The sequence below is a fragment of the Sinohyriopsis cumingii genome, chromosome 12, assembly GCF_028554795.1.
Source record: "Sinohyriopsis cumingii isolate HCF-2022 chromosome 12, ASM2855479v2, whole genome shotgun sequence".
Taxonomy (NCBI): Eukaryota; Metazoa; Mollusca; class Bivalvia; order Unionida; family Unionidae; genus Sinohyriopsis; species Sinohyriopsis cumingii.
This window is the reverse complement of record NC_142972.1, coordinates 71,497,588-71,522,385: the sequence shown is the minus strand read 5'-3', so window position 1 is coordinate 71,522,385 and position 24,798 is coordinate 71,497,588. Positions and strand designations below refer to the sequence as shown.

Genomic DNA, 24,798 nt, shown 5'->3' with positions numbered 1-24,798 from the left:
TATATTAAACATATCCATATATTGTGTGCTTGGAGCCATGACTATATCAAATCAGTTTATGCAGAATTATACCGTGATATTCAAACAGGATAAACAGTTTGAAATCGATCCAAGTAGGCATCGAAGTCCATGCCAGGGATCTATCTATGTGTGTGTGTGTGTGTGTGTGTGTGAAGAATGAATGGCGTTCACGGCTCACCATGTACTCTCCAAGTGGGTTTCATTTGCTGACGAAGACACGACACACTCTGGTAGCACAACACAGCGGCGTCCAGAGCGTTTTCACCCTCCCAAGGGGATAATGACGCATGCGCTGCTTTCCCTAGAAACTTCACAGTCACTCTATAAAATTTAAATGCTCACATAATTAAGCAGTTTTTAAAGAGATACAAGTTATAAACTCAAATATAGTTATCTGGGCAGACAGTACAATGCAAAAGCTAGCTACACAAAGCACGTAGGCAGCCGTCATCACCAACATTACACGAATATAAAATGATGTAGTATGATATGAAATAACCTAAACCAACTAATGGAACCATGGAGTCGTGATTGAATAGAAGTAGTAATAAATGAAATTATTTGAAGGAACAAAACAACAGATTTAAGAATTCTAAATCAAAGTTAAATAATTTCATAATTCAACATAGCTTTGTATTTAATATGAATGTAAACGAGTACTTGGAAATGGAGTGATTAACAAAAATTGGGCTGCTTGGTCAACTGATATTCAAAAACAAGTAACATGATGATGATCAAATCTGTATAACTTAAAAAATGATCTGAAGTTCACACGTCATGAAAATAAATCATTTGAACAAAGGAAAAAAAAATGTAAATATATCAAGTATCAAACAGCATCATTATGGTTAAAGTGATATAAGGAGAAAGAATGTAAAATGACACAGTGCATGGAAAACAAACAGATTAGCAACGTCTGACTGGGACTAAATTCAGAATTTAAGTTCCAACTGCAAATCATTTTGCGAAAAATAAACATACTCAGTCTATTTAATGCACATGTTGTCTAACGCACAAATTAATTAATCTACAAGAATATTACAGCTTAGGTTGATGATTGTTTTGCCGACGAAATTCGGACAGCTAAAATCCGATATGTGTAATTATTCATACCAAGAGACAGCTATAGGCTACGTTTTTCTTTCGTAAGATATCCATAATTATGTAATTGTTGCAGCAGAACACAGCGCCAGCTTCCAAGGCCTTATCAAACCTAGATCCATCGGCAAAGGAGACTTATTGATTAATATTAATTACCATTGACCTGATCTTCTGTAAATACTAGACCAACAAATTGTTCTTTGTCATGTAGTTATAGATCTATCATTACTGGCCGCATGTTAGTACTAATATTAGTACCCTTACTCGTACCTCGTGGACAGGGTACTAACATGAGCACATACGTGTTAATGGAGCAAGCCGGGTGTGATTCACACCCGGCGCTCTTTTAGAATAATAATAACACTTTAAACATATTCCTTGCATATAATCCAATAAACTGAGTAGTCCTCTTATTTAATACCGGAAGTATCGAAAATCATTGTAGAAATAGTTGTAAAATCTCGTTTACCTTTTTTAGCCGATATTTTCGTTTAGATCGTCCGCCATATTATTTCAAATAATGATTACTTCCGTTCTCAGCCTCGTTTGTTTGTGTGCCATATAAGGACATTGACGCCTTATTTGGAAATGTAAACAAATCGTAGTAAACATTTGGCGCCGTTTGGGTCAGAAATTCTGCGCATTAAAAGTAAATACGGTTTATCGGCAACTTTGAAACTCACCAACAAGCGATTATTCGCACTTGATTGGTAATAATATAGCGTAGAATATCCAAAATATGGTTTGGCAAGCCTAAAGTAGAAAAGGGGTCACGGCGAGATTCTCGCGTTATCTGTCATGGCGGACAGTATAAGGTTAGAGTAACCATGCCAATTTATTTTATCGTGTAAGGGCTTAATAAATTCAAAATAAGCCAAACTTCTTTCACAACATGATTATACTTATGTAGTTGATTTCTACACTGTTTGTTTTTCTGACTTTAGTGATGAAATTTTTTGCTCCGTTACATGATATGGGATCAGTTCGTAGCCTCAACCACAACACAATCAAGTTGAGGCTACGACATCGTAGCTAGCCGCACGTATATTCGCATACATTGGTCACATTTTGATTTGTTATCATACTCCTGCTCGAACTAAAAACCATCAAGGCTTTTTAACCGATCTGCTGATAGCACGTGACCTTTGTGTCTTAATAGGCTTGGATAACCCCATTTCTTAGCCTCTCTCTCTCTCTCTCTCACACACACACACACACGCGCGCGCATTTGATAACTTTAATGAAAGAATCAGATCTAAAACTTCATAGCTCTTTTGACTCATAAAGAATATAATAGTTACTTGAAAAGGAAACTGTCTCCACGTCAAAAAAGACTCAGAAATTACAGAAAAGTGTCAATGTAAATGAAAACATCATTAGTAAATCAAGGCTTAAGTTTGAAACTGCAACCTAGATCAAGGGTTACGTTTGAAACTGCAACCTAATATATATTCCAGTTTTAGTATCATACTTATATCAGGTACCTGGGAAAACAATAAAAGACAAAGTCATTGCAATATGTTCTTGACTGATAACAAATGGGCAGATTAAATATAAGTTATTAATAACTGCAGCACGCCCAATTTTAAGCGATGTTGAACTTTGGCGCTTGTTCAGTATAGATACTGCACTCGGATTTATCTCAGGGTACAAACCTACATATCTATTCGACATAGGGACGAGCACTTAATTAAGTTTAACTCGGCCCAGCTAATTTTTACAGCTTTTGTTGTTGTTGTTGACTTGAATTTAAGTGGTGTTCGCTCGCAATGAGCATGTACCACTGGTTTGTTTGCACACAGTGCAATTTTTGATTACTCCTGAGGGGAGGAATGGTGCCACACCCCTCAGGCATTTATGTACTCATAGAGTACTTTTTGATTGGGCCGTTAGTTTTGTGGACAGTAGTGATGTGCCCAAACAAAACTAAATGTAAGGCCAAGTCATGAGTAGGAATAGTGCAAACCCACACTCATGTATTTCAGCTGCATTGAATCGCCCCAGGTGTCAACCAAGCAGTATGTCACGCCAGCTGCCATTGGTCGGCAGCTATGACGTCACATTAGGACACCTGGTCTTGTGGCAAGTGGAAATCGTTCCACATCTTGCCACTTTTGTACGGAGTCCGAGCGTGGTAGAGGAGGAAAGGTGCTCAGCAAGCCAGCCCTGGATGTCGTTGTACTTCCCGAAACGCCAGCCCGTACTTATTTCAAATTAAGTCCAGTTGTACTAATGGACAATGATAATACCAATAATGTGTAAGCCACCTCTGTAATTAGTCGAATTTTGAGAGTTGTCAATTTTGAATAACTTTTGATCGAACAAGTTTGAATTTTGTGTACGTAGTGTACTTACTTGAGAGAATAAAATACCAATCGGTAAGTCTATGCGACTTATTGTATCAGTTTTTTCACGCATAGTTAGATTTTAGTTTTGAATTTTGACGGCGGTTCCAATGTAGTCAATTTGTTTGTTGAGAGAGTTGACCGAAAAGGGACCCTAGTCAAAATGGGTCCCTATGTACTAATTATAGGCAATAATTTGAGCCCTTAGAAGGGCTTTTTTTACTCCCGGAATGTGCCACGCCGCTCTTCCCATCGTACGATTTGTTCAGCTGTTCTCTTCTCATATTTGGTGATATCTGGAAACAGGTAACCGTGGTGGGTGGCGATGTATGCAGCGGCTTCAGTCAGTTCGCCGAGTGGGTATCCAGAAAAGGCCCGTTTATAATGCTGAGGGAGTACTCTAATTCCGAAGCCCCATTGGGATGGTCTGTGTTGAAAAGAATCCAGTGATCGATATGCTACATACTGGACTGCTCTGACAAATTGCCCGGCAATTTTTGTACTATGTAGCGGTAGATCAAGTCCTATTTGTGTGTACTTTTTGACTAGGGGGTCGATATCGTCTACCTCAGCTGCCCATTCACCGATCGGTGAGCCCTGCTCGTCCTCGGTCGATGTTGATACCTCTAAATCGGCTGCGAGGTCGTCCGCCGTTGTAATGGTTTCTTCAGGGAGTATTGCCTGGGGGGTTGCCTGTTTTTTGCTGGGTCTGGTTTTTCCTCAGCTGGTTTTTGTTGTTGTGGTTTCTTTGACTGCACTGGTGTAGTCAGTAGAGCAGTTTTTCCCTCTTTCCTGGACTCTGGGATGGTAGTAGTGGTGGTAGTGGTAGAGGGTGTAGACTGCTGTTGAATGTTGGTCTGTGTAGCCGCTGGACAGAGATCAAGTGGTTGCGAGGGCAACTCTCGCACCACGTTTTCGCTCTGTCTCCAGTTCCGACTTGAGGCCGTCTTGTAGATTTCTTTATCTTTGTCGTTTTCCCAGATTAGTAGTAGAGTTGTTCGCTTAGACTGCGCTCTAATACTCCAGCCTGTGGCAACTGCGATCCCTAAGCCTTGAAGTGCCCTCAGGACTTGTGCTGGGATTACATCCGTTGCTAGCTCCATTGTTCTTGATACGTGTTGCTGCTTCTACGTTCGCTGCAGACTAATTTTTTTTTTTTTTTTACAGCGTCAGCAGGCCTGTTCTTATAGTTCGCGAGTCCCGCGTCATCATGATGGCAGCGGGACCCAGCCGTTGGAGTTACTGTAGTATGCCTAATTATTTTGTCGATTGGAGCCGGTCCTGGAACGCGCGGGGTCCCAAGGAAACAGCTTTGCCCTAAGTCCGGTCATGAATGCGCAATAATCCGGCGCGGTCATAATCATATCACGTGATATTCTCCATCTCCATACTGTTATTGCTCAGTGCTCTGTCCAATATCAGCTTGATTTCGGGCACATTTACTATAAATGTCATGTATGTCAATAAGTACATGATGTTAACTGTGCCTCGCTGTGAAACCATCTTATGTGAATTGGGTAAGGTTTCAACGTTTAAACATTTGGTCCTTTTCCCGTATTAGTTCGTCCGCTTACTTCTTATTATTTATATGGGCAGTAATTCAAAGTGATATTTTTCCATTAATTATTTATAGCCAAATTCAAAATTTTGAATTATTGAACTAACGTCATCCAGTCGCCTGCAAAACAAAATGCTTTAAAGATTTTTTTTTCCTTTATCAGTCATACCAGCTGGAGTATGTCATAATTTAAAACTTTATTTCATTCACGATATTTTTTTCGATACTGCACAAGGAATAACTAAATAAACAAATAAATAAATAAACAAATACATAAATAAATAGCTTTGTATACTTTTAAATGTTTGTAGTAAATATGATTAAATAACCTGTCAGGTGTCTCATTTTGGTAATTTTCGGATGGTTTGGACATTTTAGTCTCGTTTCCTTGACAAATAAGTTGTCAAATTTTAAAATTCCCTTTAAGTTAACATTTCAAATAAACATCCAAATTTCATTTAAAATAAAGGGACATTTCGATCTGCTGATAGTACGCGAGCTTTGTGTCATGATAGGCTTGGATAACCCCATTTCTTAGCCTCTCACTCTCTCTCCCTCTCTCTCTCTCTCTCTCTCTCTCTCTCACACACACTCCTCCACATTTAATAACTTTAATTAAAGAATCGGATCTAAAACTTCATGGCTCTTTTGAGAATGTTGAAACAGAACTCAGTTTTAATTCTGATCTGCAAAACATGGATCTACACCTGCGGAACATAACTACTCAGTAGCTATTTGTAAAGTGTGTGCTCTGGGGTATACCCTAGGATAATACAAATGATTATGTCGATATTTTTAGTTATTACACAATTTTCACAATGCAAATGATAATTACTGCTTCAGCCATGAAGTTCAAAACTCTTCATTTGCGCCTATATTTTCATCACAAATCTGACAAAACGTCGCAGAAAACTTGAAAGCAGACTGGTTACTCACTGGGCAACACTATTATGGATTGACTGTGCAAAACATAGAAATGCTAATCTCACTGGGCAACACTATAATGGATTGACTGTGCAAAACATAGAAATGCTAATCCAGGAACTGCAGTAGTAAATATTTCATAGCAAAAGAAACAACATCACAACCTCTTACGAAATTGGGGTATACAATAATATACAACTAGGGGTGGAGTAGATGAGTGTAGTGAGAGGTTGGGGCTTTGGAGAATGATTTGAATGTGATATGAATCAAGTGACTGGCTAGTTGCTCTCGTTGCCACAGTATGCGTATCGGGCACGTGACTATGCTCATCAGAACAGCCGAGACTAGCTACCATGTTGCGTTTCTGGACAATGTTCATTACTTTAAAACTCTTGATTTGCGCCTATATTTTCATCACTTGTCGCTGTGTCGAACAACACGGAAAAACCAAAACTCAGATTGAAATATAAGAATAAACGACAAAAGAAAGCAGCTTTTCAAATTTGATGTTTTTGTGATTATTATGTCAACTCAAGATTCAGAGTATGCTAAATACAGGCGAGCAATATCTTTGATTTTACTTGCTTACAGTGTTTGAGAGCCTGTATACACATTATAAAAGTTGGTGCACATATAGTGCCTATCGCAAAATAAGTGTATATAAGCTGAAAGTAGAAACAAATACTTGATTCGTATTACAATCAACTAATTCTCGAAAATTCACCCCGCCACTCCACTACTCCACCCCATAGGTGTACTGTACTGGCTTTGTTTGGTCTCAGTTTCTGGAGGATGCAGATGACGGGCACGAAATAGCAAACATTACTTAATGTGCGCTTGGATTAGATGCAAAATAAATTCTAAATCTAAATAATAGAGTATGGTGCCTTTTCAAGAAATATCGAACCGTTGGTCGCCAAGTAATTTTGAGAAACATTTGGCGGAACGAGGTTGGGTAGTCTAGTGTTTTGACGAAAGTTTTGAAGATTGATGATCTTTTGTTTTGTGACAATTTTGGTGGATAGGAGGCTTGGTGGCTTAGCATTGTTGTGAAAACTTTCAGAGTTGATGGCCTAGAGCTTTTCTAAACAATTATGCAGATAGAACGTTCGGTGACCTCGTATTCTTATAAAGGTTGGAAGGTTGGTGTCCTAATGCGTTTATCAAAATTTGGCGAATTGACTGGTAGAGAGTCTAGTGTTGTTGTTTTTGGGGTGTGTCTTGGTTTGTCCTTAAAATTTAGAACTTTGGTATCTTAGTGCTTTCTAATAATTTGGTGGAGAGGAGGTGTAATGGTGTAAATTATGTCAATAATTTCACATTAATTTTTGTCGTGGTCGGCATGACTCGTAAACTTAAACTTAGACGTATGGGCTACCCTCGCCATAAATTCCTGACTGCAAGGGATGGGATCGGCTCTGTTTGGGGCATGAACTGAATTTTAATTAGGGTCCGGTCGATAATGGTCAGAGACATGGAAGCTGTAAGTGCTAACAAAAGGTGTCATAAAATGATATTTTCCAGAATAGTTGTTATGAAAGTCTGACTCAAAAAGAATTATTCTAACTTTGATGGGAGTGATAAAATGATTGGCGAATAAAGACGTAATCCTGATTGGCGAAGCTAAAAGAAGGGGTGTCTGTTCCCAGACTGAATTAAGCATTTTAAGAAATCCCCTCTTGCGAAATTATGGCAGTATAAGTTTTAAAACAAGCCTGAATTTAAGCTCCGGGAAATAAATATTTCTAGTTAGATTGTCAAAGGGGTGCGTGTCGGAAAGCGAGGTACACGAAAATGAGAGATTCAGCTTAATAGAAAGGCATTAGTCTCGAGCAAAACAAACGGTTAATCTTAACTGTATAGAATATACGTTTATTGATGTAAGTTTGTAATTATTTTTTGAAGTTATTCTTCGCATATCAGTTTTTCCTAGAATTCAGAAGTAATAGAATGCAATCATTTTGTCCCTTATATTATATGAATGAGTTCGGATTTAGATGGTTTTATGTAATAGAAATCGTGTATCACAAGAGTTTCGTGTATTTCTGGTGTGAAGTGAATTATCCGTCTTATATGATTTGTATATATGATATATACGCTGAGAATTGATTTTTATATGTCTGGAAATGTATGACAATGAATCGCCAATTACCAAAGAAGTGTCGTTAGGACAAGGAGATAAGTCCATTAATTAGTTGTGTAGTTAAGTTGAGAATCCTTTTCAACCGAAAATCAAGGGTGTAGTTATTATGAGTGTGTGTCGACAGGCATGGCTCTGCTGGTAATTTATAGCCACGGCGGGGCAGTAATAGTTATCTGAGAGGTCTATTTATGTCATAGTTCAGGTTAAGAATGCGTGGAGCCACTAGAAAAGACAGACATTTACGTTAACAGGGTTGTGAGTGTGTATTCGGTTGCGAACTAATCATAGTTTAGTTCTACCCAATTACGATAGACCGCATATGACGTAAAGAGTGGGAATTGCTGTTGATTCCAGAAGATAAAAGCCTAATTCGTATTTAGGTTGCGTATTATAAGTGGGAAAAGATCAGTATATAACTAAGACGGTTGGTGACCTGAAGTCGTAAGAGAGAGAGAGAGAGAGAGAGAGAGAGAGAGAGAGAGAGAGAGAGGGAGAGAGAGAGAGAGGGATAAATATGGTTATGCTGACCCATCACCATCATTGTTTTGGAAAAGACCGGAAGCACCATGAGATGCTGACATGCCAGCAATTCATAGTTCGATCATTCACTCGATTAGGTGATTAAATGTGTTTTAATAGTATGACAGAACAGCTAATTGAATTTCGCATACATTTTGTAACATATTTCTAAGAGAAAGTGTATCTTTCAATCGTCATCTTCGATTTCACTTGTGTATGTAATGGATTAAATTGCTGTATCTTAAAATACGGGCGCTTGTGTTGTTCTATTCTATATCGCTTCTCTGATCTCTGTAATTCCATCCATTAATTTCATAATTTATTTTTATTGTTTACTCGATGCAGGCAATAACGCACATATCGACCATCTTCTGGATAACAATAACCAAAACCAAATAAGGGGTTGGGAATCTCACACATCTAACCACCCCTTGACAGAAGCGTGTGTAAACAATGGATTTTGTGTGGAAAATATGCTTTTATCGTGTAGTGGGTAGAGTATTGGTGTTTTTAAATAAAAGGCTACGTGGATGGGGGTTGGGGAAGGTGTCTGCACACCTATCTAACTACTCTTGAGAATAGCTGGATGGAGTATTTACCTGAATAGCTGGATGGAGTATTTACCTGTATAGTGCAAACCTTGTCTGTAATGTACATGTCGACTATGTTTTGATTATCTGTCGTAGGAGCCGTTGTAGCTTATGTGGTAGATCCTGGGACTGGTAATCCAAGGGCCGTGGGTTGGGTACCCACCGAGGCCAACCTGGGTCGGCTGACTCGGTGTGTGATTGGGAAAGGCCCCTTAGTTACCATTTTCTATAACTAATAAGTTGTTGGGATTTTCGTTCTTGTTGTTTAAAGCTGTGAATTCACTCCCCACACGCACCATGTCTCAAGATGGACATCTCAGATTCAATATCCATCAAAATTAAGTTTATTCCATGTTCATTTCTCCTGATTACAAGTAAACGCTACTATAATTCGCTAATATAATTATCTTTTAAGTATGCACGTGTTGGTTTGTGTATCTTTATGCGACTGTGCTTGGAGCAATACACATGCAGCAACTTAAGTCTGGATAAAGAGACGTTAAATCTGTCATATCTGCTTAACAGACTTTCCAACAATTATGTTCAAAATTGCACAATCACCACAAAGTGCATAACTTTTTATGTTGTATGTAAGGATCGTAGTTTTCTATCGATTACTGTGTATAAAAATGCAATTAAAATATACAGTCTCTTTAAATCTTAGTAACACTGCAGTGATTTGTGTGAGCTAGAGGCATACAGATACTCTCGCGATAGTCAAAAACATGTATATCGGGTATAAATGTGTCATGACCGACACTTTATTGAATCTATTTTACTTGTAGGATTTTTGTTACACCCTATGGTTAAATTCGACCGTTAAAAGTCACGACAACCATAGCGAAGTAGGCTCGACTACAAGTTAATATCAATGAAAGCGCTTGATTGATTCTGTTTACAGTTTGCCACGAACCAACAACACAACCACCACAACTACTGCTACCACTACTAAACAACCACTACTACAAGACGACGATGATGTCCATTTCCCTACTAGCAAAGCTGACCGCTCCGTTGACCTAGCAGTTAGAGCGTCCGCCTCGGATGCGTGAGGTCACGGGTTCGACACCCAGGCCCGAGTCATACCAAAGGCTTGTAAAATGTGTACGAGCAGCATTAAGAAGTTAGTTTTAGTACTGTCGGCATGGTGTCAGTATAGTGTGACTGAGTGGGACATGATGCTACATGTCTGTGGTATGAAGCTGGCACACTGCAGACATCGTAGCGGCCTAACTGAAACATTGTTAAAGCTAAATTAAAAATCTAGATCACACACACACACACACACACACACACACACACACACTTCCAAAGATATTACAACTGCAGCTACCACTACTGCTACTACTACGACGACGATTCATGAACTACTACTGCTACTACTACTAATCTACTACTACTGCTACTACTACAGTTTCAGAAGCATTACGTCTTAAGGGCAAGGAATCCCATGGCTGGTGCGTTGTAAGAAGCGGGATGAGCTATCATAGCGACATCAACGCCATTAAACACGCCTGCATTAATCAGGTCGATCTTTCCACCGCCTCCCTCCTCTGCAGGGGTACCAAGCACCGTAAACTGACAAAAAAATTAGATAATAATAATAATAATAATAGTAATATTAACCATTAACCAATACTAATAACCATTTTCATCACTATTGTATATCCAGATGTAAAGATGCTTGTAACCTAGCTCCTACTATATGGTGTATTAGTATCCAGGTGTTCCATAATACCTTTGGGGAAAACTTTCCGTCAATCAGAAGGAATGAACGTTGAAAAAATGCAAAGCTAGACATGTAAAAAGTCTCGAATCAAATGCATTTAGTTCAGTTTTTGTTTTTAAAATCATTCCAGTGTTTCCCATTAGAAAGTACTACTCGTCTTAGACGATACCACTTGTATTCAACAAAAGTAGGTCTTATTGACCTGCTCTTTACTCTTCAATCATTACAATGTCTTGCATTTAGCAAAGTGTTTCCAATATTGTTATGGACAGTCATTAACCTTGACCATGAGAGCCAGCACTTAGGGACAAGGGTGCGGGGATAGGGCACTGGACTACATCCGTAAAACTTAATAGCTGACCACTACATGTTTGACCACACACACACACACACCTGAAAATGATTTTGCGGGCACCACTGAACCTGACTCTATATTCATCGTATAGGCTATTATTTACTACGGGCAAAAGAAGAGCACAGTGATCTACTTTGCTTGCTTTAGTGAGTCTGCAAGATTTTGTTATTATGCCACAACAGAACAAGCGAGACATCACACTTTCATTTACGGATAAGAAATGTAAAAAGTAAATTTAAAATAAATGGCTACTAAATGAAACTAGACCCAGAATTATTTATAATAAATATAGCTTAATAAATGTGACTTAACAAGAAAGTTGTATCTGTTGAACAACAGTAAAATTGCGAATGTCAACAAAATGTTAATAGGCTTTCAAAAGAAGCCGAGATAATCAACAGGTAGTTTGGAGTTTGTCTTGTATGACAAGGTTGCTTGGTTGCTACTTGTTCTTTTTTGTTTTGTTTCCTTTTTTTGTTGCTGTGTGTGTCTTTAAACTGCAGATTCAGCATTTTGTTTTGACTATATGATGATAACGAAATCGGAGCTATGTGCTTTTCTCAAGGTCACCCAGAGGTGGCCGATCCTAGCTGATCCTAACTCGTACTACTCGGACGCGCTACTGAGTAACCGGGGTTCCATGTCAGACATTTATATAAAAATTACCCTAGCTATGTTCATTACAGTCGCAAAGTATCATTTTTCGAATACAGTTTTCATTATATATATATATATATATATATATATATATATATATATATATATATATATATATATATATATATATATATATATATATATATATATGTGTGTGTGTGTGTTGGCATCCGTTAGTCTCGAGAGACGATGGAACTGCGCCCATGAGAGATGTCCCAGTTGGTGGTTGTGCAGTGTCTGCTATGAGTAGTAAAGTGGGACGATATAGCTTCAGTGGGAATTAGCATTACAGACCCCACCTGGGACCATATAGCCTCAGTGGGAAATTTAACATTACGGAAACCCCTGGAACTATATAGCCTCAAGGGAAATTAACATGGGAATAGATTTTGGGACTGTATAACCTCAAGGGGAAATTAACATGGGTGGGACTGTATAGCCTCAAGGGAAATTGAACATGGGAATAGATTTTGGGTCTGTATAGCGTCAAAGGAATTTAAACAGGGTGGGACTGTATAGCCTCAAGGGGAAATTAACATGGGTGGGACTGTATAGCCTCAAGGGGAAATTAACATGGGTGGGACTGTATAGCCTCAAGGGAAATTGAACATGGGAATAGATTTTGGGTCTGTATAGCGTCAAGGGGAAATTAACATGGGTGGGACTGTATAGCCTCAAGGGAAATTGAACATGGGAATAGATTTTGGGTCTGTATAGCGTCAAAGGAATTTAAACAGGGTGGGACTGTATAGCGTCAAGGGAAATTTAACATGGGATTTTTAAAAAAAAAAATAAAAAAAAAAATGGGGTAGGCAATGGAAAGTCAATCTCTTTTCGAGACCTATGAGTGGCCCTGAAAAGGGCCTTTGGGTTTCTTCTTCTTCTTCTTCTTCTTTTATTTCCTCCACTTCTTCATCCATCCCCTTATCTTTTCTAATAATCCTTTCTTCTTCTTCTTCTTCTTTATATCTGACTCCGGTAACCAGTCAGGATGGCCCAACTCTCTAAACTTCCTCTGTATTTTCATCCAATTGTTGTTAAGCCTCTCAAACTCTTCCTTTTTCTTTTTGTTTTTCTTCATCTTTTCTTTCTTCCCTCCATCTCTCTTTAATCTTCTCTACTTCTTCCTCCATTACTTTTCTCATCAGATCTTCTCCTTTCTTCATCTTGTCCAACCCCCATTTTACATTCCTCCACTCTGTCCAGTACAATATCTTTTCTAGGAAGCACCGGACTTGGATGACATGATCCAGTGCTTCCTTCAAACTTCCCACTCTGAAGTAAGGTGGGTTAATGAAGCCTCTTGACTTATTGACTTCTTCTTCTATCATCCCTGCTATGATATCTCTTGCTGTCTTTAGGCCTTGAACTTGACTGGTTACCAAGTCTTTCATATCTCCATGCCTCCATTCCTCTTCTATTCTTCCTACAACATATTCTACATCCATTATCCAAAAATAGATGTCTCTCAATAGATTAAATAAAACTGATACTTGAGTCATTTTGCCTCAGTTATTCCTTAGAATGGTTCCAACATCAAACTTTGTGGGTTCTTATAGTGAAAGCGCGGACGTGAAGGAAAACATCCCCCTAAAACAAAATTGATATTACCTAGATTATCACTTAAAACGCGCGGACGTGAAGGAAAACATCCCCTACTTTTCTCATTTCATATGATCTACTATCCACATACGTGAAGCATCAATAAACAAACCCCTAATCTGCTATTTACACACGCAAAGCATTAAAATGAAACCCTAATCTACTATTCACACTAACCTATGCTAGCCCTTATTAACACACAATCATATACATTAACTTATACACTCACACTATGAAAAAGAGTCAGTGTTTATATTCACACTACTCTACATACACACATTGGCAAATCGATTGTTATTTCTTTTCTAGAGTATTGGGTAGCCCTGAAAAGGGCTGTTTGTTTTTGAACTCCAGTGACACCTGGTTAATGATAGCACCTTCCAGGCCTGGCACCACACACACATCTTCTTCCCCAGTCTCCTTTTACTTTTTTTCTTGAAAGCGCAGAGGGAAGATGATTGGCTTCAGCACCCCAATCCTCTGTCTCTGGTATCTTGTAAGCCATCCTCTCTTCTATTTTCTTTTCCTCCTCTTCCCTCTGTCTTCTCTCCTCCTCTTCCTTCTTTATTCTTTCCTCTTCTACTATGGCCTCCGTGGCCAGTTCATTTAACAGGCGCCTGACATATTCCAGATGTATCTGGAGTTCAAGAAGTTTGCTTATTCTGGTATTCATTGTCTTGTTAACGAATGAACAGGGTAGCTAGACTGACCAGCGAGTTTCAATTTATACTGAAAGCGCGGACGTGATGGAAAACATCCCTTAAAACAAAATTGATCTTACCTAGATCATGACCAAACAACGCGCGGACCTAAAAGAAACACTCACTCACTTTTTTATACTGCCCATCACTATTCTAAAAAAATGTATTAAACAAATAATATACTATTCACATACGCAAAGCAATCCAATCAAACCCCAAATCTACTCTCCCCACACCTCAAACAGCCAAAAACTGTTTAAAACCGGCTTGGTGTATAATTTTAAAATTTCTACTGAGTGCGGCCACCACCAACACCAATTAATATAGAAAAAAGGAACAGGACAACTTGTGCAAAGAAATAATGCTAAGAAGAGGAAACGATTAGCATCCCGGCAAGCCGTGAACAAAGGAAGTGCACAGATCTAAGGAACTCTCACAAAGGAACGATAGGAACACGCCGTAAGATAGTAATATATCAGACAAAGGAAATCCAGCCAAGCAGCCCGCCACGCAGCCATTTTGGATCATACCACCTCGTATAAAAGCTAAGTACTTTAGTACAAGGTAGGAAAATTACTAAGCCTGCGGGCAATTAAAACTCTATGCTGTTTACATCTCACTATAATATATTTTACCTTACTTGTACTAAATTCCGTATCTACTCAATTTGCCGCCTATTCTCTTAAACAGTCTCTAAGAAACATACTAGAACCGACTGGATTGAACCCACACATGATACAAGCACCAAATATCATTGTGTGATTTTCAATCATAGAGAATAAATTCGACAAATTACACAACTAACCACTACCTTTTTCTTATAATAACAACTCTAGCTGTTAGCACTGTTCCCGAAAACAGGCACTAGGAAACACACTGATACCACGCCTGGTCAGAATCTCACAAATTACAAGCACAAGCTAACCGCTGTGAGATTTTCCGATTCACGGAACGTAACAGAATCTCATCTCTCATTGTTTCTTCATAACCACAACCACTATTAACAACAATAAGTAACCTAAACCTTATTCAAAACCAAAGTAGGAATGTCTCAATCAATCACAAACAAACTTAACTTTAACACTAGAAAACAAATTCTGAGAAACAATAGGCTTGAAAAGGAAATGAAATCACATAAACCTCCCACCCCTATGACACCAAACCCGCAAATAATCACGGGGAAATTGGATCTCAGTGAAAACTCCAAGCACCTTGAACTTTGCGAGAAGAAACTCAACTTCTCATCCACTCCTGAAAGGAAAGATTTAACAACACCGCATCTAACCACCCCTGAGAGAAATGAACTAATTCAAATATCAGCAGCCGACTTAAGTATCAACTCAACTGTAAGTTTCAAAAACTTACTAGATCCATCGGCAAACAAGGACCTGGATGATACAATACCTATAGAAACACCAATATCGCCACTCCAAAAACAAGACCAGCCATCCACCCCCAAATACATGGTCATTGCACAATCCCCGGAAAAAAAACATATAGCCATGATAATAAGAAACCCACCGAAAATAGGGCCCAACTCATGTAACAAAGGAAAAACTACACCCAAAATGGGGCCCATGGTAACGATAACTCCACCCATTCATATCAGTAACAACAAACCGAAATATCATAACAGTCAGACCCCTAGACCATCAAAACCCTTAACTGAAGAACAATTACTCAGCAGCCGAAACAAAACACAAGCTAACCCAACCACTAAATCAAAACCTAACAGTCAGACCCCTGGACCATCAAAACCCTTAACTGAAGAACAATTACTCAGCAGCCGAAACAAAACACAAGCTAACCCAACCACTAAATCAAAACCTAACGTGTGGGATGGCAAGGGTAAAGGGAAGGGACCCATGTTTACCAAGAACAAACCTGCCCCCCAAAATAATTCAAACTCACACCCCCCCAAAGAACCAAAGAAACAGGCCAAATTTTCATACCACCCCATAGAACACACACTTTATATCAGTAGCAACTCCAATAAACTGATAAACTTAACTGTTAACAGTCTCACACAGGCCCTCCTTAGGGTTCATCAAGGACAATTCAAAATATTTAGGCCAAACACAAGATACATAATAGTACACTGCAGCACTCGCAGTCAAATGGCCAAATTCCTAGAAATTGAAATTATTAACAACATTAGGGTTAACGTCGAAAGACACAAACAAATAGGGACAAAGAACATAATAACCAAAACACACAATAGCAACCAGACCCTCATGGCAATAAACAATAACACACGAACAAATGACTTAGCCACATACTCCCTCACGAACACCCCCACATTTAAAGCAGTTCTAAAACTCACAGGACAAAATAAAGGGATAAACAATGAAACCCTCACTGCCAAACTCAAAGACAGTGGTACCCCCATAAATAGGGCGTATAAACTCAAAAATCATTTAGGACAGGAAACCAATACAGCGATACTAGAATCAAATTCTCCACTCTGAACCATGATAAGACCAGATCACTCTGGGGCACGCCACCGCCTTGAGACATACATAAACAAACCCAGGTTCTGCAGCAACTGCCAACACTGGGGACATTTCTCTAACAGATGTAGATATACCCAACTATGCTACAAATGTGGGGGAAACCACAAAGATGTATGTTGTAGAACCACACCCAAATGTACCAACTGCAGGGGCCCCCACCTACCTAAATCCCACGAATGCCCCAACACTATCAAGGAATATCAAACCATAGATATCATGAACAACAAGCAAATCCCGTATCATGCGGCGAAAAAACTAACCCCCAGTAATAAAAATTACCACATCATGACCCCAAACAAACCAGCAACTGAAGCAACCACAGCCCAAACACCCAACCTACCAAGGTCAAACAAGGTCAAACAAGATCAAACAAGATTAAATAAACAAGATACATTCTTAATCAAATCCCACAAAGACTCACAACTCCACCCCGAAGAATCAGATAACACTAACACCAAAAACAAATCACTGTCAAACCCGACAATAGAAAAGTTACTCACAGAGATCAAAGCCGAACTTATCAACAACCACCACTACATCGTGGATAAAATAACACAGATAATAAGCATAATAAGCAAAATCGAATCAAATTTGAAGTTAACATCATAACCCTCAACACAAAACAATGAATAAATGACCACCCCAATAAAGAATTATACAACAAACCGGAACATTATAATATGGCAATGGAATGCTAGAGGCTTAATAAGTAATATCAGTGAACTCAAAGCCAAATTACAAAGCTTAGAACACAAACCAGATATTATATGCATTCAAGAAACAAAAATAACAAGTAGAACCAAACAAATACCCAAACTCCCAGGATATGCCCCAGGTCACTTCAAAAATCGAACCACGGGACAAGGAGGTGGGGGTTTAGCCATCTATATAGCAGATAACATCCCGAATGTAACAACAATAACCATAACACCAACCCCAGGTAGCAACGAAGCATTCGAAATTCAGTCCCTCATAATTCAAACAGGCAAGGGTCAAATACAAATATTCAATATTTATGACCCAGGGGGAACATCAGGCACAGCTAACTTAATTACTTACAAACAAATAAATGATCACAAACGAGTAAATCAGATCGTCATCTGTGGAGATTTCAATGCCCATAACGAGCTATGGGGGGGCGGTGTGACGGACAAAAGAGGCAAATTGATTGAAGAATGGACCGCAGAATCTAACTTAGCCATTTTAAATGACGGTACAAAAACACGCCTTAACCCAGAAAACGGTCTCATGTCCGCCATCGACCTCACCATTTGCTCGCCATCAATAACCCAGGTGGCGGACTGGAGAGTGGATCAAACTGACCCCTTGGGCAGTGACCACTTTCCAGTAATAGTCACCCTGCAGATGACGGTCCAATACAACTCGCTAAAAAGAACCCCTAGATGGATATATTCAAAAGCAGATTGGACCTCATTTAATGAAACACTAAGCAAAATAGACACCAAAAACATAGAAAATGATAATATTAATAAATATTACGAAGACCTGATTGATACCATACTAAAGGCAGCCACCACTAACATACCCAAAACCAGTGGTAACCCACATAAACAAGGAGTCCCATGGTGGAATGATGAATGCAAACAAGCCATCACTGATAAGAAAAAAGCCCTCAATAAATTCAAACGCACTAAAAACTCTATTGATTTCACTATATATAAACAAAAGGAGAAAAACCTTAAAAACATAATTAAACAGGCAAAGGAATCAACTTGGCATAATTACTGCACGAATATCAATATCACAACTAGTACCAAACAAGTCTGGGATAAGATTAGATCAATTAGAGGAAAAACAACTAACACCACTCCAAAAATAGCTGGAGCCATTACTAATAAAGAAAAGGCTGACCGACTAGCTCAGCATTTCTCAGATATGAGTAGCAACACCAACCACACCCCAGCATTTCAATTACATAGGGACAAAGTAGAAAGAACCCATAGTAATCTCTTTAAAGACCTCGGTCCCAAAGTCTCGAACCTAAATAAAGACATTACAACTTACGAATGGGACCTAGCATTGAAAACCAAAAACGAAACTAGCCCAGGGGAAGATCAAATAGGATACACAATATACAAAAATATCCCAAATAACATTAAACAAACAATTATTAAATTACTAAACCAAATATGGACCTCAGGCAAACTACCCGATAAATGGAAACACGCAATAGTAATTCCAATACCCAAGCAAGGAAAAGACCCTAACGATATTAGCTCCTACAGACCCATTTCCCTAACAAACAACATTTGTAAGATCATGGAAACCATAGTCACCAACCGACTCAAACACCACCTAGAGAGCAATAATTTAATCTCCGATAATCAATGCGGATTTAGAAACAAAAGATCCACCACGGATCAACTAATACGATTAGAAACCGCAATTAAATTGGCGTTCAACTCCAAACGTAAAGCTGATAGGAATTTAATTGCAGTATTTATTGACCTCGAAAAGGCATTCGACCTTGTATGGACCAAAGGCTTATTAGCCAAACTCAACCACTACGCCATCACAGGTCGAATGTTTAAATTCATTGAAAACTTCCTCGCTGACCGTAAAATATCAACCAGAGTCGGCGACACCTACTCTGAACCACACACACTTGAAAACGGTACACCACAAGGGAGCGTACTCAGCCCAACCCTTTTCAACATCATGATTAATGACTTGGACACCAACTTAACATCAAAACTAATTGAACTCTCACAATTTGCTGATGATAGTGGATTATGGAGAGCAGGAAACCCCTCCAACCACAAAGTAATCAGCGATATTCAAACAAGTTTAAACAAAATAGGGAAATGGGCTGATAAATGGGGTTTCAAAATATCCCATGAAAAAACCATAGCAGTATTATTCACCACCAAACGTAAATTACAAAATCAGTTTCCCAAACTCACCATCCAAAATCAAGAAATTAAATTCGTAAATGTAGCACGATTTTTAGGAATGCATTATGACTCCAAGCTAAACTGGGGACACCACATAAACGAACTAGTCAAAAGGTGCAATAAAGACCTTAACCTCCTTACAACCCTTAAAGGAACCACCTGGGGATCCAATCAAGAAACCTTACTAGCTTTATATAAATCGTTAATTAGATCTAAACTAGATTACGGATGCCAAATTTACAACTCGGCACCGCAAAATAACCTAAAAAAACTAGATAGCATACAAAGAAAGGCCCTAATTATTTGCACTGGTGCACTACCATCCACATCACTAGTGGAACTTCAAATCTTAACTGGAGAACTGCCGCTCCACCTTAGAAGACAAGAACTCACCCTCAGATATGCAGCCAGGCTAACAACACACCCCGACACACACCCCACCCGGCTAGCTATAAATAAATGCAACATACCTTTTAGAACTAAATTATCACAAAACATACCAGCAGGGAAATTAGTCCATCAATTAGTTGAACAACTTCCTATAGACAAACTCCAAGCAGAAATTGCAAATCACTATGACAAAGAACCATGGATAAATATCAACCCCACAGTTAACACCCTCATTACGAAATATGGCAATAAAAACGAACAGGAACTCAAACTAAACACAATCTGTACAGAAGAAATCAACTCAAAATATTGCAACTACATTAAGATTTACACTGATGGATCCAAAATTACAGAACCACCCAGAACAGCAGCAGCTTACGTAATCCCCGAACTTAACATTAAAGTAGGACGAAGACTACCTAACCTCTGCTCTATATACACAGCTGAATTCTGGGCCATACTTGAAGCACTCAAATGGATCAAAGAGAACAAAATACCCCAAGCGGTAATAATAAGTGACTCGCTAAGCGTCATAAACTCAATACTTAATAACAACACCAAATCAAGAGAAAACTATCTTAGGCAAACCAATTTATTGTTAAAAATACTGAACAATAATAACTTACAAGTAGAATTTATGTGGATACCATCCCATATTAACATACCAGGTAACCATATGGCAGATATAACAGCTAAACAAAAACTAAACGAAACCACTCACATCAACCTAGATTATAGCATATGCGAACTCAATAGCATATCTAAAACCCTCATTGATAATAAATGGCAGGAATTATGGAACACAAGCACTCAAGACAGGAAACTAAAAACCATCATTAAAGAAGTATGTAGAAATAGGAAACCACCCAAAACAAAAGGCAGTGAACAAAAATTCATAAATAGAATACTCACGGGCAAAACCAAGCTGGCTAACAGCTTCGGACAGTACATAGGACCACAACCACATAACCCTAACTGCTACCACTGCAGGGTCCCAGAAGACATAGAGCATATTTTTAACAACTGCCATACACTTGAAAAAGAAAGGGCTAAGTTTAAAGTTAAACAGCATAAAATTGGATCCCCTACAACATACCCAGAATTCTTGATGAACACAAACCCCAATATTAATCTAACATTCAAAAATATCATAAGTTTTATACACGAATCCAATCTACTCAAAAAAATCTAAGAAAGTAAATCAAAGACCAGTTAAAAATATAACAAATCACTGTTTGGGAATTATGATGGCCGGCTCGGTCTCGTGGGTTCACAGACTGACACAGCCGTTCATAGCCCGAATAATAAAAACCAGTTAAGGACGAATATTACAAAATCACTGTTTGGGAATTATGACGGCCTGCTAGGTCTCGTAGGTTCACAAACTGACACAGCCGTTCATACCCCGAATAATAAAAACCAATTAAGGCCACAAAAAATTAAAATAGGTAAATAGGAATTAATTAAAACAGGACTCCATAATAACATACAAACAACCATAAAACAAGTTTTCATTCCAAACCAATAAGATAGGGAATCAAAATAAATAAGGAATTCATGAATAAAAAAAAAAAGAAAACGAAAAAAAAAAAAAAAAAAAAAATTAAAAAAAAAAAAAATCCTAACCGTCTCCTTGTCTCTTAAACAACATCTGGCTGAACTTTTAAATCAAGCTTCCACAGCTATTTCTACTAACATACTCAGCCAAATCCAGGCAATGTTGGCAGACGACACTGAAGAATTTGAAACTTCCACGCTGGCAGCGGCCCTGGAAGTATCATCATCCAGCGGCGATGAAGCTGATGAACCTGCATCACCTAAACAGAGTGGAAAAAAGGAAGGCTCTGTCTACCGGAATATCGGACTGGGAAAGGCAATTAATGATATCAAAAAAGCGGGCCACTTCGTCAATGCCACAAGACCGGGTGTCCTAATGTGACGTCATCGCTGCCGACCAATCGTGGCGGGAGTCACATACTGCTTGGTTTGACACCTGGGGCATTTCAATCCAACTAAGAAACACGAGTGTGTGGTGTGACTATTCCCACTCATGTCTATTAGCCTTTCAGTCAGGTTGTTAAGGACTAGTTAGTCCTACACCTGAGTGGCTAAATTAAAAAGTACTCTTTGAGTACATAAAAGCCTGGGGGATGAGGCTCCTTTTCCTTCCCCCAGGAGTAATTAAAAATCACGCAGTGCGTGAATAAAAAAGTGGTACATGTTCAAAAGAACGAAAACCACTATAATCCAACTAACTAACTAACTTACAAACACACAATCCTATACACAAACACATACACTCACATCACAAAAGAGTCAGTGTTTATATTCACACTACTCTACATACACACATTGGCAAATCGATTGTTATTTCTTTTCTAGAGTATTGGGTAGCCCTGAAAAGGGCTGTTTTTTTGTTTGCTATGGCAATCTTTTAGTTTCTAAGAATGCGACGTCCTCTGAGGATAGACTTTCTGACGATAGGTCTGCTTCTTCGGAAAGAGAAGAAGAACTCTTTGGTGTCGATACGACAATCGACAAAGCCTCTGTCAGGTTCAGGTTGCTGCTGCTGTTGTTGCTGTTGCTGCTGTCTCTGAAGTCTGTACTTCTCTGTCCATTCTTCTCCCTGTTCACTTCTTCTCTGAAGAGCTCTTCTATCAGGTCTTCAGTGACTTTTAACATTCTCACATTCTATATCTCTTCTGGCTTCGGTATCAGACTGTGTCTGACCCTATGCAAATTCACGTAGGCTTCGTTTAGCTTAGCTAGTTTGGAACACATCTTCGTAGGAGGATGTGTCGACAATGGATGGTTAGACTGGAAACTTCCCCGGTTCTTAAAGTCAAAGCGCGGACGTGAAGGAAAACATCCCTCTACGGTTTTCGAGCCGGAACGTTCAATGAGTGTCATGAGAGGGATAGAGAGAAGTCAAAGAGCATGAATCAACATTCTTATAGCCAAACAAAAGACAAAGGCATTTTTTTTCAAAACGCAACATTTTTTATTCAAAATCACTTAACACTAACCAACAACTCTGACATTTTTAACAATAATCCAACAATATAACGTCAAACATTTTTTTCAAATCACAAACATTTTTTTTAATTAACACTCTACTTTAAACAGGGCTGACAACGTTGTGAATGAAATTGTGATTTCCACTGTTGGAAGTCATTAGGCCATTGATGGACACTACGTTTCCTAGCTTGAGACAAAAGATAAGCATAATGGTCACAAAACCACCGATCTACTTTCACATCATTTCTAGAAGAAGAACGAGGATCAAAATGAGTCACTAAATGTTCTCAGGAATAGCCCAGGCTGCGATGATGCAGAAAATGCACACAATATTGTCCACACACCAAGGAATCTGTGCCTTGTAATTTCACATTATTGAATCGGGTGGTCTGAGCATTTCTTCTCATAAAGTCAATGATATCGTCTTCCAAAGGGGGCAATCCGTACGAATCGAAATATTCCACACATCCTTCTTGAGGAAAGTAAACGGCTACCCAGTGGGTTCCTGGGAGATGACTGTCGTCCGTGTTGATCACATAAGCTAGATGGTCTTGAGGTTTGCGATGAGGGAGTTCATCTTTAGCACAGACGACAGGATTCCAAGAAGCCGTATACGAACTGTGGTTCAAAAGGTAATAAAGTTCCCAGGTATCCATGTTTTGTGTGGGTTTTTTCCTTCTTCACAGGTAATAATAAGTCATCAATTCGATCCTGACTTTTTGCTTGAAAATGTCTGACAAATAACCGTTTCTTCGTTTCGTCTCCTCACTTTGATTCAGGAGAACTTCGATACGATCGATCTCTTGAGTGGTTAATGGTGGACAAGAATGTTCACGCAAGTCTTTATACCACTGGTGCAACACGACTTCGTCCGAGATGAGACTCCAAGCTTCGTCCAGATACTCGTCCAATTTTTCTTCTTGACTCAGCATCAGGCATTCATCGTGTTGAATTTGACTGGGATGATCGTTTTGACATCCATAGCACTCTTTCTTGATCAATTCCGTCATTTTTTCGACCAAGTGTTTGGCAAAACAGGAGACTAAATGGGCTTCTTGTTCTGGCCATCTCGACTTCATCATGACAACTTCTTCGTCTTTGTCTTGGGATCCTCCTTCCACGGTCTCCTCACATTCCATGTCCAAACTTTATCCACTAGGTAAAGAGGGATAACAGTCTTCCATAGCTTCTAATAGTCTAGAATGACTTCTCTCAAACTGTTGATTTCTATCGTATTATCGAATTCTGCATACAGGATGACGTTCACTGTCTCTTTCACTTCTTCTGCAAACTGAAGTTCCACACGAATCTGGCCGGATTTTATAGGGTGGAAATGTCCCTCGTCTCTGCCTTGGTCTGGAGCGAAATCGAAAGCCCACAAAGCATAGCCTCCTGCGTAATCGTCGTATGTAATGCCGTGACTGGTGTTGGTCCCTAACTGGCCGGTGGCTTCGTACAGGGACAAGTACGATCTCAAGTAATTCATCTTCGTGTCACTAAAGTCAGGTTCGAAAGGTCGGGTACACAAGGTCTTGCCATCGCGACTGACTTCGATTTTCTTCACCTTAGAGTGTTTAAACTTAAAAGGATTTTTAGTGAAGTCTCCGTTAAAGGCTGAATTCTTGACCATACCAAGGATTAAACGTTTGGGTAACCGTCCTTGAAACAGATGATCTTCGATCATGGAATGATGTCCAGTGGGAATGGTGAAGGTTTT

At 39.0% G+C, this 24,798-nt stretch overlaps 1 protein-coding gene across 1 annotated transcript in view; it reads right to left on the bottom strand.

Annotated features, from left to right (window-relative positions):
- The window catches only part of LOC149786727 (xaa-Arg dipeptidase-like), a 75,704-nt gene that overhangs the window by 30,491 nt on the left and 20,415 nt on the right, over nt 1–24,798 (bottom strand). Inside the window, exons 2-3 of the mRNA XM_089975966.1 lie at nt 10,631–10,779; nt 200–342 (exon numbers count right to left, since the gene is read on the bottom strand). Of these exons, the coding sequence (XP_089832092.1) occupies nt 200–342; nt 10,631–10,779 (292 nt within the window). The remainder of the gene's footprint in view (nt 1–199; nt 343–10,630; nt 10,780–24,798) is intronic.